The sequence below is a fragment of the Somniosus microcephalus genome, chromosome 18, assembly GCF_052327205.1.
Source record: "Somniosus microcephalus isolate GS21.2 chromosome 18, FLI_Smic_1.0, whole genome shotgun sequence".
Lineage (NCBI taxonomy): Eukaryota > Metazoa > Chordata > Chondrichthyes > Squaliformes > Somniosidae > Somniosus > Somniosus microcephalus.
In genome coordinates, this window is record NC_141004.1 from 40,474,111 (window position 1) to 40,493,043 (window position 18,933).

An 18,933-nucleotide genomic window follows, 5' to 3' on the forward strand; every position below is an offset into this window, starting at 1 on the left:
TTCCTTGACCGCGGTGCGTAGGCCTAGTAGCACCCACGGTAGGCGGTCAGTCCAGGTACTGTCCTGCAGGCTGGCACGGAGTGAGGCCTTGAGTGACCTGTGGAAGCGTTCACACAGCCCGTTGGCCTGCGGGTGGTACGCCGTGGTTCGGTGGAGCATCACCCCGAGGTTGCGTGCTGTGGCCGTCCAGAGTTCGGAGGTGAACTGGGTGCCTCTGTGATGCGCCATCAATTACTCAAAAGACTGAGGTTAAGCGAGTAACAACCAGGCTTTTATTAACTAAAGAATGAAGGTCTAGTCTCGAGTGGTCGACCCGTCCAGAATACTAAGGGACTGGGAGGTAGTCACTTATATACCTGGAATAGTGGGAGGAGTCAGCCGAGGCATGTCCAGACCTGTACCTAGTGGAATACACATACACATACAGACAGGTATAAAAGTGGTTTACCACACTCTGTCGGAGGTTATGTCAGCCGGTACGCCGAACCTCGCGACCCAGGTGTTAACTAACGCCCTGGCGATGTCGGCTGTGGTAGTGGAGGTCAGCGGCACTGCCTCAGGCCAGCGTGTGTAGCGGTCGACCATCGTGAGGAGATAAGTTTGGCCTTGCGATGGCGGCAGAGGACCGACGATGTCAACGTGTACGTGGTCGAAGCGGCGGCTGGGTACCTCGAAGTCTCCCAGGGGTGCTTTTGTGTGCAGCTATACCTTAGCCCGTTGGCAGGAGGTGGCCCAAGTCTGAACATCTTTGCTGAGGCCGTGCCAGATGAAGCGCTGGGAGAGGAGTTTGACGGATGCGCGGGAACCCGGATGGGAGAGCCCGTGGAGCGCGTCGAAGATGCGGCGGTGCCAGGTTGCAGGGACGACCGGCCTGGGTTGGCCGAGTGAGACGTCGCAAGTGACTGCCGTGGCTTCGGGCCCGTGCGCGACCTTGGCTAGGTGTAGCCCTGGCAGGCTGGTAGCCGCCGAGAGGAGGTCTGGGTCCGTGAGCTGGGCCGCTGCTAGTTGCGCGTAGTCGACCGCTAGGTGATTCGCGCAGATGGCGGGACGGGAAAGGCAGTTGGCGACAACGTTGTCTCTGCCGGAGACGCGCTGGATGTCCGTGGTAAACTCGGACACGGCCGCGAGCTGGCGTTGCTGCCTAGCGGACCAGGGTTCGGTGTTCTTGGCCATCGCGTATGTGAGCGGCTTGTGGTCCACGTACACGGTAAAGGGGCGGCCCTCCAGGAGGAACCTGAAATGGCGGACCGACAGGTGGAGCGCGAGGAGCTCGCGGTCGAAAGTAGAGTATTTGACCTCCGGGGGACGCAGTTGGCGGCTGTAGAAGGCAAGTGGCTGCCACGCGCCATTGACCCACTGCTCGAACACGGTTCCGACCGCATGGTCGGAGGCGTCGGTGGTGAGCGCGACCCGGGCATCGGCCCTTGGGTGCGCGAGCAGGGTGGCGTCGGCGAGCGCGTTTTTGGTGGCGTCGAAGGCGGCTGACGTGTCAGCGGTCCAGGCTATGGCCATCTTGATGGATTTACCTCGGGGGGAGTCGTATAGGGGCTTCATGAGGGCTGCAACTCTGGGGATGAACCTGTTGTAGAAGTTCACCATCCCGAGGAACTCCTGGAGGCCCTTGATGGTTTTGGGGCGGGGGAATTGCTGGACGGCCTGCACCTTGTTGGGCAGGGGGACGGCCCCAGCAGGGGTGATGTGGTGGCCGAGAAAATCGATCTTGGCTAGGCCGAATTGGCACTTCGCCAGGCTGAGGATGAGCCCGTGTTGGGCTAGGCGCCCGAACAGGATGCGAAGGTGTTCGAGGTGTTCCTGTTTGGAGGAGCTGGCCACGAGAATGTCGTCTAGATAGACGAATAGGAAGTTCAGGTCCCGGAGGACTGAGTCCATAAGGCGCTGGAAAGCCTGGGCTGCATTCTTGAGGCCGAAGGGCATCCTCCGGAACTCGAACAGGCCAAATGGGGTGATGACGGCCGTTTTGGGGATGTCCGCGGGGTGTACGGGGACTTGGTGGTAACCGCGCACCAGGTCGACCTTGGAGAAGACGGTTCGTCCGGCCAGTCGGGCCGAGAAGTCCTGGATGTGCGGCACCGGGTATCGGTCGGGGGTGGTGGCGTCGTTGAGGCGGCGGTAGTCCCCGCAGGGGCGCCAGCCTCCGCCGGGCTTGGGGGCGATGTGGAGGGGCGAGGCCCAAGGGCTGCTGGAGTGGCGGATGATGCCGAGTTGCTCCATGGTGGTGAACTCGGCCCGCGCGATTTCCAGCTTGGCCGGGTTGAATCTGCGGGCGTGGGCAGAGACCGGGGGGCCGGTGGTGGGGATATAGTGCTCCACACCATGTTTGGCGGCTTTGGTCGAAAAGGTCGGGTTAGTGAGGGCGGGAAACTCGGCTAGTAGTGCCGAGTAGTTGTCCGTGGCTCTGGCGAGGCAGTAGGTCGTCAGGCCGGCCGAACGGGCCGGGGTGAATGCACCAGGGATGGGGGCCATAGTGTTGATGTCGACGAGGCGGTGCCTCGGAATGTCGACAAGGAGGCCGTGGGCGCGTAGGAAGTCGGCGCCGATGAGTGGGCAGAGGACCTTGGCTGTGAGGAACTCCCAGCAGTAGCGGCGGCCTGCGAGGTCGAGCGTGACCATGCGGGTGCCATATGTGCGGATGTCAGAGCCATTGGCTGCAGCCAGCGTGATACCCCGTGTGCCGCGTTGGATTTCGAGGGCGGAGGCGGGGGTGATGCTGTGCTGGGCTCCTGTGTCGCACAGGAATCGGCGGTTGGTGCTGTCATCGGTGACGTACAGTAGGGGCCCCTTTTGCCCCGCGGCCATCGTGGGGGCCGGTGCGGGGGGGGGGGGTTTGAAAGTGCACGGTGGCGTGCAGCGTTGGGCCCTAGTGCCAAAACGGGTGTGGTAGTAGCAGTGACCCGGAGTGGAAGGGCGGTCGGGCCTAGTGGGCCGGGGGGACCGCGTGGTCATTGCCGTGAGGTCGGGCGCGACGTCGCGGGCGGTCTGCGCGGAGAGCAGCCAGTCGGCCTTTTCTGCTATCTCATTCAGGTCCGTGAAGCCAGACTCCACAATGAGCGGGCGGATGCTGGCGGGGAGCTGCCGAATGAAAAGCGTGCGAAAGAGGGCGCCGGGGTTTTTGTCGTCCGAGAGGGACAGCATGTGGGAAAGCAGGTCTGATGGTGAAGCGTCACCAAGGCCTGGGAGGTCGAGGAGTTGGCAGTTGCGCTGGTAAGAGGACGCCTGAAATTTTTTAAGAAGCGCGGCCTTCAGATGTTCGTACATGCCTTCCTCTGGTGGATCCTGCAGCGCTGCCCAAACCTTGGGGACTGTGGCGCAGGTGAGAGAGGCGACGAGGTAGTCGTACTTCATGGCGTCGACTGTAATGCTTCTCAGCCGGAATCTGGACTCGGCTTGAACGAACCAGGCCTCGGCCAGGTTCTCCCAAAAGTCCGGTAGTTTAACCATGACTGCGTTTGTATCCGCCATGCTAGCTTAGGATTCGTCCTGAGCGTCAAGGTCACCAGTGTTGAGATACCGCGGCAAACGTGGGAGTCGAGACCAGAGTTGATGGAACACAACTACTTTAATTTACATCATGGCAAAAAGAGAGCTTGAAAAGCCCGCGCAACCACTTAAATACTCCCCAGACAGGAAGTGCTCCCGGCAGCCTGTCCCTGCGGGAAACAAGTTGCCGGAGGAAAGGGCCCCCGGCTGGGGGCGGCTGCTGCCGGCAGTGCGCCTGCGTAAACTGTCCGTGCCACCGTGAGCGGATTATATCCAATGGTGGCGTGTCGCCACACCCCTATGTAAAAGCATGTAGACTCTACTCAATCAATTAAGGACAAAGAATCATCAGGACCTTGGACAGAGCTTACAAACGCTCCATTAAGAGTTTGAGGGTGCAGTTATACTGCCACTTTTATATTGCAGTGGATGCAAACGTTACAGTATAACTCTGGAGTCAGATCCCGATCTGTGATGTCACGTGAGGAGGCTTTGATGCTGCAGTGTAAAAATTGATTTAAAAACCTCGAGAACTTTATAAACTTACCCAGAGCATTTTGTAATGTGTTAAAAAAGTGGAAATTCATGCTAATGCTTTCAAAATATCATCTGAAAGTGAACCTCTGTGCATTGGTATGAGTAAATATGCACAGGGCTCTTTACTAACCCAATGAGTGCAATTTTCAGTGAGACAGTACAATACAGGTACTGCAATGCTGAAATAGATTCCATAGTTACTGACCAGTATAAACATAGTCTGAGATAGGACTAGGGAATAGGTTGTGATAGAGGAGACTTGTAATATTACAGTTTATAGGAAGGAGGTTATATTTTATTAAGAGGTAAAACAGCATTATTGCAGAGTAATGTTTATTTTTTTTTATTCATTGGATGTGGGCGTCGCTGGCAAGGCCAGCATTTATTGCCATTCCCTAAAGGTGGTGGTGAGCCACCTTCTTGAACCGCTGCAGTCCATGTGGTGAAGGTACTCCCACAGTGCTGTTATGGAGGGAGTTCCAGGATTTTGACCCAGCGACGATGAAGGATCAGCAATATACTTCCAAGTCAGGATAGTGTGTGACTTGGAGGGGGTGGTGTTCCCATGCGCCTGCTGCCACTTCTGGCTGAAGATAGTTGCAAATGAAGGACGGCAGATTTCCTTCCCTAAAGGACATTAGTGAATCAGATGGGTTTTTATGACAATCCGATAGTTACATGGTTACCAATACTGATACTAGCTTTTTATTCCAGATTTTAATTTAATTAACTGAATTTAAATTCCCCAGCTGCCGTGGTGGGATTATGAACTCATGCCACCTCCCAATCATTACTCTGGATTATAGCCCAGTAACATTAACACTATGCTACCATTCCTGTATTAAGACAGCAGAGTTTTTGACAGACCATATTATGAACAGTATTGTGATCTATTTGATATATTTGTTAGAACTACCCTAGATTACAAAATGTAGACATTCATTTTCAATAGCACACAGCTCCCTTTTTTCTGCTGAGTTACATTGTGAACAATGAAATATCAGGAAATAACTCACTATACAAATATCACTATGAATGTTCCCCTATTACTGCATTCTAACCTCCTTTGCTCAAAGTGCCTACTCCGATCAACTTCAGTAAAATTGTTTTTCTTTAAACGAGTACCCTGCGCATTTTCTGATTCATGAATATAACCTTTTCATCTTAAGTCACCTTCCTTTAAAATCAATCCAATTTGTTACACTGCAATTTGTTACATAGTAATCTAAATTATTGACTCATTCAAAAAATATACATACAACAACAAACTAAAATTGCTTTAATCATGCCCAGTCTGTTTTTATTGAAAGAGAAAAGTAAAAAGAAATGCGAGTCCGGGATGGATGAAGCAAGATAGAGATGTACAAAACTTACTGCACATAACTGCAACTGACACAACTCTGAAATAAACTCAGTATAAAGGTGACCTTACCAAGAGATGAGATACAATGCATCATGTCATTTAAAATAATAAACTAAAACATGGCAAAATATTACCTTAGTCACTAAAATTACTTAAAATGGCAAAATCTGAACAATTGTTTTAAATCTTGTTTATGCAAAACTGCAAATCTCTTTACGTCATATCATGGCTATCATACATGAATCAGATAGTTGGAAAGGTCAAACTGTTACTAAAAAATGCCACGGACATAATATTGTTGGTGTATCTACTTGTATTTGTTGAAATGACACCAATAAAAGCCATGGCAGCTAGGTCCTTTCCAAGTGCTTCCTGTATTTATTGCAGTTATTAGTGAGATGGATTATTTTGTGTATTTTTACAAAGGCATTAGAGTATTTGGTGAGGTTCCCAGTTTCCTTCAGTGCAACACTTGTTAATGCTGTAATAAAATTGAATGCCATATTCCCCAGTGAGGCCACTATTTTTACATCAGTTCTTGACACAAGCGGTTGTACACTGCTGTTTTGACAGCAGATCTATGGAACTCAATATAAGCTGCAGGAATGTACTGCAATATGGAGCAGCTAGAATAGACTTTGCAGAGATAGTATAGTATTTTTGTATATACCTATGCATGCTATATTTCATAAACTATTAAAAGGCTACACAAAAATGCATTTAACTTCTGCAAATAACATAGCATTAAGCATTAAACACTGAAATGTAGTTTGATTAATAAAAATTTGCAACAATTCAAATATTTATCAAATAACCTTGAATCCAAAAGTTATTTATTATTTCAATATAATCACTTGTCTATTCTGTATCTAATTTCAGTTTTATAGAAACAGCTGAAGTTAGTTTTATTGATTCCTTAAACTGTCAGTGCTGCCTGTCCTGTGAACTAGTATTTTTCTGATTGATTCTTATCAATTGTTCACTATATTGTCCCACTTACACATTTCATATAGTGTGCTGCCTAATATGATGCACCCAATTTTCTTCTCGACCAATTTCATCTCTCCTCCTCTGATGACGGCATTAACTCCTCGATGAGGTACATTTCCACAGGTATCAATCATTCTGTATTTCTTGACCAAGTGACCATTCTTAATGCGTGTGGTAAACCACTGTTTGTATTCCTGTTTGTCCTGTTTGTATTCCACTGTGTACATGCCTGGACATGCCTCGGCTGACTCCTCCCACAGGTCCTAGTATAAAGGTGACTGCTCCCCAGCCCTTTGTATCCTGGGCCTGTCGACCACTCGAGGCAGACCTCCATTCTGTTGTTAATAAAAGCCTTTAGTTACTCTTCTAACTCTCGGTCTTTTATGAGTAATTGATAGCGCATCAATTTTATTAACAACATTTTTATAATGGAGAAGATCCTCACACCAGCATGCCTGGACTTAGATCATCGGGAGGCGGACTCATCCACCAAGTTTACTCACTGGCTTAAGTGTTTCGAAAAATTCCTGACCGCCTCCGAAGCAATCAAATCGGACGAGGACAAACTGGATGTCCTGACCTCCAAAGTGAACCACCGAGTGTACTCGGTCATCCAAGACGCGACCTCGTACGCGGACGCTATCAAGCTCCTCAAGGACCAGTACACGCGCCCAGTGAACGAAGTGTACGCCAGGCACCTTCTGGGGAGTCGTAAACAACAACCTGGGGAATCGACCGTGGAATACCTTCAGGCACTGTCTGTGCTTGGCCGGGCCTGTGGTTGTAAGGATGTAAAGGCCGCCGTGTACACAGAGGAACTTATCCGGGACGCTTTTGTAGCGGGCCACAGGTCCAATTACACCCGACAGCGACTGTTGGAGCAGAGTAACCTCGACCTCAACAAGGCCTCTGAACTCGCACTATCGTTGGATGCAGCCTACCAGGGCATGGATGCCTACTCCTCTGCACCGTGGACGCCGCGGGGAATGACAGCCTGGGACACGGTAGGACCGCCTCATAGCGCCGTGCCACCCCAGCCACACCCCAACAACGGCCCAACTACCGCAGCAGTGTCCCAAGGCCAGACAGCAGTGCCCCAAGGCCAGAAATGCTACTTCTGTGGCCAGGCAAAACACCCCAGAGCGCGCTGCCCGGCGAAAAACGCGATCTGCTCGGGCTGCGGGAAGAAGGGACACTACGCTAGCGTCTGCAGGGCCAAAGCCACCCCGAACCCCAGCAGCGCCGTGTGTGGGCCATGCGGGCCGCCATCTTGGACCTCCCCGGCCATGTGCGAATCACCGGTACAGCAGCCATTTTGGACGCCTCCAGCCACATGGGGATCATGGACGCCGCCATCTTGGACGACAGCCGGGACGCAGCAGGCCCCCGACACCGCCTCATCTGATACCCGCAGCGACACACCGACCCCTACGCTGGCATCCGTTACACTGGACCAAGCGAGACCGCACCAACTGGCCAGTTCCACAATGGACATTAAGGTAAATGGTCACGATACAATCTGCCTTTTTGACTCTGGGAGCACGGAGAGCTTCATCCACCCCGACACGGTGCGGCGTTGCTCTCTCCCAGTCCTGCCTGCACAACAGCGGATTTCTATGGCCTCCGAGTCCCAGTCGGCGGACATCGGCGGCTACTGCGTGGTGACACTCGTAGTAGACGGGACCGTGTACGATCATTTTAAACTTCTGGTCCTGCCTGACCTCTGCGCTGCCGTCCTGCTGGGGTTAGATTTTCAGTGCCACCTTAAAAGTGTTACGATGGCGTACGGTGGACCCCTACCCCCACTCACAGTCCGCAGCCAGCAGCTTCCAAATTGCCCGCCGTGCACCAGGTGCAACCTCTCCACACTCAGAGTCACCCCCCCACCACTGTTTGCTAACCTCACCCCCGACTGTAAGCCCATCGCCACAAAGAGCAGGCGATACAGTGCCGGGGACAGGGTTTTCATTAAAACCGAAGTGGAGCGGCTCCTGAAAGAAGGGATTATTGAGGGCAGCACCAGCCCCTGGCGAGCCCAGGTTGTGGTCGTTAAGACCGGCGAGAAGCAGCGCCTGGTCATCGACTACAGCCAGACAATAAATCGCTACACCCTGCTGGACGCCTACCCACTCCCCCGTATAGCTGATATGGTCAACCAGATCGCGCAGTACCGCGTCTTCTCGACCATTGACCTGAAATCAGCGTACCACCAGCTCCCCATCCACCCTGAGGACCGCCAGTACACTGCCTTTGAGGCAAACGGCCGCCTCTATCACTTCCTTAGGGTTCCCTTTGGCGTCACCAACGGGGTCTCCGTCTTCCAAAGGGAGATGGACCGGATGGTAGATCAAAATGCGTTGCAGGCCACTTTCCCATATCTGGACAATGTGACCATCTGCGGCCGTGACTTGCAGGACCATGACGCAAACCTCGAAAAATTCCTCCGCACCGCCCAACTCCTAAACCTGACATATAACAAGGAGAAGTGCATATTCCGCACAAACCGCCTCGCCATCCTTGGCTGTGTTGTGGAACACGGAGTCATCGGCCCCGACCCCGACCGGATGCGTCCCCTTATGGAACTTCCACTGCCCCACTGCCTCAAGGCCCTGAAGAGGTGCCTAGGGTTTTTCTCCTATTACGCCCAGTGGGTCCCCTACTATGCGGACAAGGCCCGTCCGCTGATCAAGTCCACCTCTTTTCCCTTGACGGCAGAGGCCCGCTTAGCCTTCCACCGTATCAAGGAGGACATTGCCAAAGCCACCATGCACGCAGTGGACGAATCCATCCCCTTCCAGGTGGAAAGCGACGCGTCCGACTTTGCCCTGGCCGCTACCCTCAATCAGGCGGGGAGACCCGTGGCCTTCTTTTCACGAACCCTCCAAGGCCCGGAGACCAGACACTCCGCTGTTGAGAAGGAGGCCCAGGCGATTGTGGAGGCTGTGCGTCATTGGAGGCACTACCTGGCCGGAAAACGATTTACCCTGCTCACTGACCAGCGTTCAGTTGCTTTTATGTTTAACAACAAGCAGAGGGGCAAAATCAAAAATGACAAGATCTTGAGGTGGAGAATCGAACTTTCCACCTACAACTACGAGATCTTGTACCGGCCCGGGAAGCTAAATGAACCCCCGGATGCGCTATCGCGTGGCACCTGCGCCAGCGCGCAGATCGATAGACTACGGGTCCTCCACAATGACCTCTGCCACCCGGGGGTCACCAGGTTCTTCCACCTCATCAAGGCCCGCAACCTGCCTTACTCTATTGAGGAGGTCAGGACCATGACCAGGAACTGCCAAGTCTGCGCTGAGTGCAAACCGCACTTTTATAGACCAGACAGGGCCCACCTGATAAAAGCCACTCGCCCCTTCGAGCGCCTGAGCGTTGATTTTAAAGGGCCTCTCCCCTCCTCCGACCGCAATGTGTACTTCCTCAATATTATTGATGAGTACTCCCGTTTCCCGTTCGCCTTCCCCTGCCCGGACATGACCAGTGCCACGGTCATTAAATGTCTGAACAACCTCTTCACCCTGTTCGGCTTCCCCAGCTATATCCATAGCGACCGGGGCTCATCGTTTATGAGCGACGAACTCCGTCAGTACCTGCTAACTAGGGGTATTGCCACAAGCAGGACCACCAGTTACAACCCCCGGGGGAACGGACAGGTGGAAAGAGAAAATGCGACAGTTTGGAAGGCCGTCCTGCTAGCCTTAAAGTCTAGGGGCCTTCCAACCTCCCGCTGGCAGGATGTGCTCCCTGATGCGCTCCACTCTATTCGGTCACTGCTCTGCACTGCCACTAACGCCACCCCTCATGAGAAAATGTTTGTCTTCCCAAGGAAGTCCACATCGGGGACATCGCTACCGCCATGGCTGACGTCCCCAGGGCCGGTCCTACTGAGAAGACACGTGAGGACCCATAAAACGGACCCCCTGGTCGAGAGGGTCGACCTCCTCCACGCCAACCCCCAGTATGCTTACATCGCATACCCGGACGGGCGGGAGGACACAGTCTCCATAAGAGACCTTGCACCCTCGGGGACCGCAGTAACCCACTACCCACTACCACCCCCCCCCACGATCCGATATCCAGCCCCAGCAGACGGCAGGCCTGGGCCCCGCGACCCGCTCGACATCTACGAGGATGACACGCCTGTGCCACAGCCTACGCTGGACTCGACGCTGGAAGCTTCACTACCCCTGCCGTCGCCACGCCGATCACAGCGGCAGACAAGACCTCCGGAGAGACTCCAATACACTAACTTTTAATACACTTCACCCCGCCGGACTCAATTTTAAACAAGGGGTGAATGTGGTAAACCACTGTTTGTATTCCTGTTTGTCCTGTTTGTATTCCACTGTGTACATGCCTGGACATGCCTCGGCTGACTCCTCCCACAGGTCCTAGTATAAAGGTGACTGCTCCCCAGCCCTTTGTATCCTGGGCCTGTCGACCACTCGAGGCAGACCTCCATTCTGTTGTTAATAAAAGCCTTTAGTTACTCTTCTAACTCTCGGTCTTTTATGAGTAATTGATAGCGCATCAATGCGCGAGCCTCGACAGTCACCAGGCTATTTGACTGAGGTGGGTATTATTGACAGGATTGATCCTGTCCTCTGCGGACACAAGTGAACTTCCAGCAGGCGTCACTGGATAGCTATCACATGCATGATTCCTAGCTGATTTCCCCCCTCTAACCCAGGAAGACTGAGATGAATTGTAATGTCTCTATTTCCATCTGATTACTATCAGCTAACAGCAGAGTGGGGATCAAACACTTGATCTTCCTGATCTGTATGTTAAAGTTAAACACTTTTATAACAACCTGTATTAATTGGGGAAACTCACTTTTATAAATTGCAATCTGTCTCCATTAGTCCAGAAATCCAGAGTTACAATTAAATGAGGGAGCCTGGTCAGTGGGGCTGCCATTATACTGCAACTCCCAGCCTCAGGCTGGTATCTATGGACCGCAATGCACAGCTGGAAGACCAGAGTTAGACTGCTAGATGCATATCTTTCCAGGCCCCAGCATGGTCAGCCAGAAAAGATCTATGCTCTTGGAGACATGTGCGGAAGTCTACTTTTTGGGTAGCTCATTTTTAATGTTTATAGAGAAAAGCTGGGAGTGTTCATTCTTTCATAACATTAACAAAGATTTCACAGAAAGTTTTAAAAGTTCCCAGGTGGATTGCCTGGGCACTTTTTAAGTATGACTTTACAGGAGTTATAGTCAAATCATAAACTTGTCCCTACTTTAACCTCAAGTACAGTATAACTGTTCTTTCTTAGAGTGCATTTATGCAGCAGCTATCAGTTTGAAGTATCTGTTCTAGCCAAGAAGTTGACATTTGTATTTCTTGGCTCAGGCTGGAATTCTCCTGCCCAGGAAAGAACTGGATGTGTGTGGTTACGGGCATGTGCTAAGCTCCCTTTCCAATCATCAATTTTAAATGCTTTGAAAGTGTGAGTGGAAATGTCTGCACTCTCTAAACATGTAATTCAATTCTGTGTAAGTGTATAACATGTTCAGGAGAGCTACATTTTTAAACCAGCTTTGGCATTAATGACCCAAGCAAGGTAAGAATGCCTATTCCAGTCCTTCACACCACTGAATCAATGCACCCTTACTCATGCCATCTTTATAAGTGCTGGTTACAATTTGTGAACAAATTGAGAAGCTAGGAGAATTCATTCTCTCATAATATTAGAATATTAAAAAGATTCAATTCAAAGTTTTGAAAGTTCCCAGGTGGATTGCCTGGGCACGTTTACAATAGAATATCACACGGCGCTGGAGTAATACTGCAGTGGGTGAAAACTCAAACCAGTGTGAGAAGGCCTCTCGGAGGGAGTCTCTCATCAGTTGGTTTAGTGCACATATTTGAATCTGATACCTGCTGCTGCTTTCACATTGTTGGACACCCAAAATCCATTTAAATCAATGCAAAGGTGATAGAATTGTTCAGGCCGAGGAGGTGTATGAAAAAACTTCTTTATCTTTTTTACAGATTAGTGAAATTGGCATCCAGAGAATATCAGAAGCACACAATGGCATGCTATGCCTACATAAGATCAGACAGTTTTTTTTTACGTAAATAAAACATTGTTGGGTATCTATCAGAACTTGAAATCTACAACTTTGATTTTTAACTTATAACATTTTTCACTATAACATTTTTCACTAATGTTGTTACCAATAATATTGCTCCTAATTAGAGGGGAAAATATTTTTTGGTTTATTTTTCATTTAGAAAATTAAACTGAACCTATGATTTGGCTTATAAAAATGCTAAATCTGTAATAAATAAAAAATATAGTAAAGCAGAAATTAACACTGACATTTGGATAATGACTTTAATGCTAATATTATCAAAAAAATACAACCCATAAAATAATACTGCACACATCTGGACAACTGAATAATCTATCAATCAATATACATTAACTGTCATCACATTGTAATGTGATTTTTGAATACAAACCTACAAGCAATACTTTTAATATTTATTGCATTTCAAGGATGTGTGCTTTTAAGAGTAATTATAGAGAATAGGAAACACCTTTGTTTCTATGAAAACTAAATATTTTAATTGAGGTTTTTTTGGTTTCAGAAGGCAATGCTTCATATTGCTACGTTACAAGGAATATCCATACAATAAAATAATTACCTCTCAACTATATAAAAGCCCAGCAAGCAAGCTAGTTGTCTTAAAAGGAGAATTGCACAGCAGAGAACTCAACTAGGAACAACTTACAACGGTAAATACTGTGCTTGGATATCAGTACTGTATTTTATAAAGGATTTAGAAATGTGAATGTGGTTTGATGAATGCATTTATGGGGAGTTATAGTCAAGTCATAAACCTGCACCTGCTTTAACCTCAAATGTGGCTGTTTTTTCCTTAGGATGCATCTATACAGCAGCGACTTGTCCTGAGGTATCAGTTCTTACTAAGTTGTAGTCATTTATACTGCCAAGAAGATAGCTCTGCATATACATGTTAACAGGCTTGTGCTGAGCTCCACTTCTGATCATTTATTTTTAAGTGTCTTGAGAGTGGGAGTGGGAGTGCATAATTTTTCTCTGGAGATCCAAGATTCTCTGAGCAAATTTTATTTGCACTGGAAGGGAGAGGGGGGCTGTAAATGCAGAGAAAAGTAAATCCTTTCAAAATTATAGCTTTAAACCTATGTGTAAAAAGTCATTTCTAAGGGTAGGATTAGGAACTAATCTCACCGGAGGAATGAAGATTGATCTGTTTTTCAGATCAGAAGCTATTGATTGCTTTACTTGAAAGAAAAACATTTTGCTGTTTGGGCTGGGAACTGAGTATTATTGTGGGCATAGAAATCCAGTTCATTTTGAATCAAAATTTATTGAAGTCTTTAGTACAAATTAATTGTTGTGTTTCTGAACAGTTTTTTTTAACAAATCCTGGATCTGTTTGTTGTGTGTCTTTCTAACATTTGGAATTATTCATCCCAAAGATATTTGATATTTAAATAAATGTAATGTTGATTGTTCATGGTTTGAAATTAGTACCTAACATCTCCAACCAATTATAGTTGCTGAACTGTGTGTAAGTCTGGATGAATGAATGGATATATGGAAAAAAAGACTTGCATTTATATAGCACCTTTCACAACCATCGGATGTCTCAAAGCACTTTACAGCCAATTAAGTACTTTTGAAGTGTAGTCACTGTAGTAATGTGAGAAATGCGGCAGCCAATTTGTGCACAGCAAGCTCCCACAAACAGCAATGTGATAATAACCAGATAATCTGTTTTTAGTGATGTTGATTGAGGGATAAATATTGACCAGGACACTGGGGATAACTCCCCTGCTCTTCTTTGAAATAGTGCCAAGGGATTTTTTACGTTCAGCTGAGAGGGCAGAGAGGGCCTCAGTTTAACGTCTCATCTAAAAGACGGCACTCTCTCATCACTGCACTGGAGCGTCAGCCTAGATTTATGCGCTCAAATCCCTGGAGTGGGACTTGAACCCACAACTTTTCTGACCCAGAGGCGAGTGTGCTACCAACTAAGCCACAGCTGACACTATATGGATACATTATTTACTGCTATGGTGTATTTTTCATAAAGATTGACTGATCTGGGTTAAAGCATTTATTAATTCATTAAAAATATTTATTTTTTTTTGCTTTCAGGTCAAAGATGGTTTCCAAGCGAATAATGATAAGCCTGTTAGTGGTTTGTGTCGTGGCAATGCTGGCTGAAGAGACTGAGGGCTTCCTGAGTTTCCTGAGCCCAAGTGATTATCAAAAGAAGCTTGTATGTAAAACACTTATTTTTCAGTTTAAATACTTGACTCTTTGTGTTGTAAGCAGTGGCTGATTGTGCCATTTACTCTTTGAAACTTTATAATACACAACTACTGAAGAAACAAGGGTCACATTATAATGCATAGTATTACAATACAGATATAGCCCAATCTTGCTCCAAGAAACTCATATCTGGTTTTGTTAGGATTTATTTACCCTAATAATTGAAATGCCACTTAACAATAGCTTCTTGTTTCAAAGGAAAATGACAGAATCAGGCTGGGGAGAAAAGCGCCAGTGAACCGCCAACAGAGATCTGAAGAAGGTAGCTTATCAGAAGTGTTGGGTACGGAGGACATGAAAGAAGTAATAAAGGTATGTAAATGCAAACATAGTAGTACAGTTCTTTGTACAAATTGCTTCCTTAAACATATATTTACACTGGTAAGAACTTACCAAAGGCACCTGTGACAATAATGAAGCATTTTCATCTTGTTTTGGCTTGAAGAGGTTCCTTTAACTCATTTACAAGAGAAAAGGGAGTTTAGAAAACAGCTGTGGTCAGAATCCATCTCCCAGCCTAAATCAATACAAACACTGTGAGGACAGTCGGGACTGGTTTTCCAACTGAAAGGCTGTAAAGAGGGACCAAGCCACTTTTAAATAAACGCATGCTTTGTGATTTACTGAGTTGTGTGTGTGTGACTGCCAGTTATTTTTGAATATATCTGACAGTTATTCAAATCCAGAATGCTCCAGCAGCTGTTTTCAGGGCTATTTAATGAACTGGAATAGAGTTAAATTGAGTTGTTTGGAAGCTTCAAAGAGGGAGGTTGGACTAGCTAGCGTCTGTAGTTAGAAAAGCCTACTACCTGTAGAAGAAAAAGCTGAATACATAAAAGTTATCTACAAAAGAGTAGCTTACTATATAGATTGTGACTTTTTATTGTTTTTTGTTCAAGAAGTTGGTTAGTAAAATGTTTACTGATAGTCAAAATGAGGTCTGATATTGTGATGTCATGCCATTTTTCAAAGCTGGAAGAATTTTTCTCTGAAGCCCCAGAGTAGATATAGTATCTAATTGATCGAAAAGTTTTCTATTTGTTCTCCCAGGTATGCTATCAGAAACTTACCGAGAAAACTGTGATATCAGGGCCCATGAAGATACTCTCAAGACTGAAGGAAGCTGAAACTCCCCTATGAGAGTAATCTAAAATATAGAAGCTGAAGCATCCAGAATAGGAGAAACAAAAAAGACCCCAAAACGTAACCGTGCCCAACAATTGAAACTAAAGCAACATTCAAAATAGAACAACATTCCTGCTGTAGTATGAATAAGAACAAATTGTCTAACGGTGTTGTTCTATTGATGAATGCTATGCAATTATACTATTGTAAAATATTATATTCTGGAAGCATAAAAAATTATAGTGTAGGTTGTGGCAGATGCTACAGAATAATTCATTACTATTAAAAACCACTAATCTAAAAGTTCGCAGGTTTATGTGGTAAGTTTGAATCACCTTTATTAATTTAAATTGTATTACTTTTGAATAGAATGCACAATAAGTGTAAAATGGCCCCCTCAATAGCTCAGCTAAACAGTGGATAAACTTGCTGAGCCAAACAAGATAGAATGGTCCCAGGTTCAATCTCGGTTGTGTGCTGATCACAGCTGGGTGGGAGATAGGGACACTACAAGTGGTCAAGTCAAGTTTCCCACATAATTTCCCATACCCGCCCACCTGAACACTAATACGATAGCAAAATACTGCAGATGTTGGAAATCTGAAATAACAACAGAAAATGCTGGAAAAACTCAGCAGGTCAGGCAACATCCGTGGAGAGAAATTTGAGTTGACGTTTCTGGTCGAACCCTTCCTCTGACTCTGGTCTCTTATGTAACCCCCTCTCTTTGCCCCAATGTTGACAACTGTGTGCTCAGCTGCCTGGTCCCTACACTTTAGAACTCCTTCCCTAAATCCCTGTGCCTTTCCATCTCCTTTAAACCCACCTCTTTGATGAAGCTTTTGGTCACTGTTCCTAACATCTCCTTTGGTTTAGTGTCCAATTTCTCTGATTACACCTCTGTGAAGCACCGTGAGTTGTTTTTTCTACATTAAAGGCACTAGATAAATTGAAGTTGCTGTGGTGGTCGCTTATTTGTTCACAGGAAACATTAGTATCTGATTTTGTCATTTTCTTCTTTTTATAAATGTTGTACAGTTCTGTGTTCCTTTTGAAATTGGAATCAAGATGAATACCAAACAATTTCAGAAGTGTGGCGAACTCCTTGGTGAGCAGCTAAATAACATTTTGTCAGAAGGCACAAATGGTAAGATAGGTTTTATTCAGTCTTTCCCTCCACCTCCTACCCACCTATGACTTTGAGGGTTCCTGGGAGTTTCTTGAAATTACTTTCATAATAGCTTTGTGCTTACCTGCACAAATGATAGAAACACTTAATGTATTTTTTTTTGCTCTTTGGACCAATTGGTGTTCAGCTCACCATTTTCACTATAGGTCTAACAACGTTTTGATAAAATGATGAATCAACTCTCCTATTGTCTTTAAACTCTACATTTATTTAATAAAATATAAATGTATGTTTCAAAATATTTGAGAAAATCTCTGAACAAGTTCATCAAAAAAACGTATGTAGTCTCAAAAGTGTCCAATTTTAATCGGGCTCTTATGAAATTGCCACTCCTATAACTGTGCTCTCCAACTATAAGAAAAACAACATTTGTAATGTTCATGTAAAAGCTGACACATTCTAATAAACATGGGGAATAAAACCTGTCAGAATGCCAGCTTTTCAGTGACTATCAACATCATTTAGAATTTTCCCATTATAGTAATGAGACTATCTCAAGCAAATCAGTATGAGTAAAATGAAAACAAAAAAGCATAAAAAGTTATGGCCCAAAAATTAAATCATGGGATACAAGCTCAATGCATTCATATGAAATTGATTTAGTGAAAGAATGAATCCATTTATTCTAAACAGATTAACACTTCCATAAAATAGTTTTAGATAACAGCATGAAGTAAAAAACAAATTACAGATGCTGGAAATCGAAGTTTCGATGCTAGTATCCCATGGTGCCATTTCAGGACCAAGATATCCGATCAGAAAAGTTATCTATACTATTAGAAATTTATTAAGGTAATCATTGTCACATGTCCTTTTTTCCACAGAAAAAGTATGTTAAAATCAAACTTTATTTCTAATGCTTTGATATTGTGTGAAGATAATATTATGTTGAAAGATGTATAAACACTAAAAGCAATTTCAATCTTTTTTTTTAACAGACAAATGACATCAACAAATCAGACTGGTTAAATGTCGATGTATAATTCATAAGTGCTGTATCTGTACATAAAAAGTTGTGGGAAACTGTTATGTATAGTGATGTTTAGTCATTAATAAAGTTATCATGTAACTATGACTTTTGTGCACTGTCGCATTACTTGGCTTATATATGTTTGATGCAGCATTAATTATAACAATTCTGGAGCAGCCCTGGATTGAATTTTCCTTCACTCTGGATTATTTTAAAACTTGCCCATCACTTTTCTCCCCTTCTTGCCTTAAGTCAGTGACCCATGCTGAGATATGGTTCCAGGGGCACTAGCAGCTCTCCAATATCCCGCTCACATATCTCTCCTCGACCTGTCAGCCCACACAGTGAGTGTTGCCAGGGTATTCAAATATGTGAGCATCACAGCTGAGCCCAATCCTTCCCTACCCCTCCCCCAATATCCAAACACCCTGGGGGAAAAATTCAGTATCGCCCCGTTTGGGGCGCCATTATCGGCCGTGCGCAAAGTTTAGCGCCTGGCGCTAATTATCGCCTCCGACAGCAAACTTGGCTTTTATCACCCCTGGAAGTGATTGGAGCACTAAATCAGGCGTTTCACACCTGTCTTAAGGCGCAAAGGCCGAAGAGCGAGGTGCTACCTCAGAGCGCTGGCGAAGCAAGGAAGGGCAAATCAAAATAAACCTGCAAAGTGCTGCTCAGTACTCAAAACTCCTTCACACAGCGTTGAATCTCTCCAGAAGTGTCTCTCTCTCTCTCAGAATGCATGGTGCAAAAATGTCACTGACAAAAAAAGGCAGGAAGCGGTCGCCTTTAAATAGCGCTCCCCTAGTCCCTTTCTGACAGCATAACGCTCCCCTCAACCTGTCGTTGCTAGCGGCAGGCAGTAAGACAGGGAGCGCCACTCAATATTCGGTCCGGGGCATTAACGGGGC

At 46.5% G+C, this 18,933-nt stretch overlaps 1 protein-coding gene across 2 annotated transcripts in view; it reads left to right on the forward strand.

Moving 5' to 3' along the window:
* Window positions 1–18,238, forward strand: part of mlnl (motilin-like) — a 36,954-nt gene extending 18,716 nt beyond the window's left edge. The window contains exons 1-6 of one of the 2 annotated variants that reach the window (XM_086011382.1): window positions 6,428–6,511; window positions 13,003–13,150; window positions 14,562–14,685; window positions 14,937–15,050; window positions 16,902–17,010; window positions 17,991–18,238. In XM_086011382.1, coding sequence (XP_085867508.1) covers window positions 14,569–14,685; window positions 14,937–15,050; window positions 16,902–17,010; window positions 17,991–17,998 — 348 coding nt within the window. In that variant the 5' untranslated portion in view covers window positions 6,428–6,511; window positions 13,003–13,150; window positions 14,562–14,568 and the 3' untranslated portion in view covers window positions 17,999–18,238. Of the gene's footprint in view, window positions 1–6,427; window positions 6,512–13,002; window positions 13,151–14,561; window positions 14,686–14,936; window positions 15,051–16,901; window positions 17,011–17,990 lie in introns of those variants that run through there. The other variant, XM_086011381.1, reaches the window with a different exon arrangement.
* The last annotated feature ends 695 nt before the right edge of the window (window positions 18,239–18,933 follow it).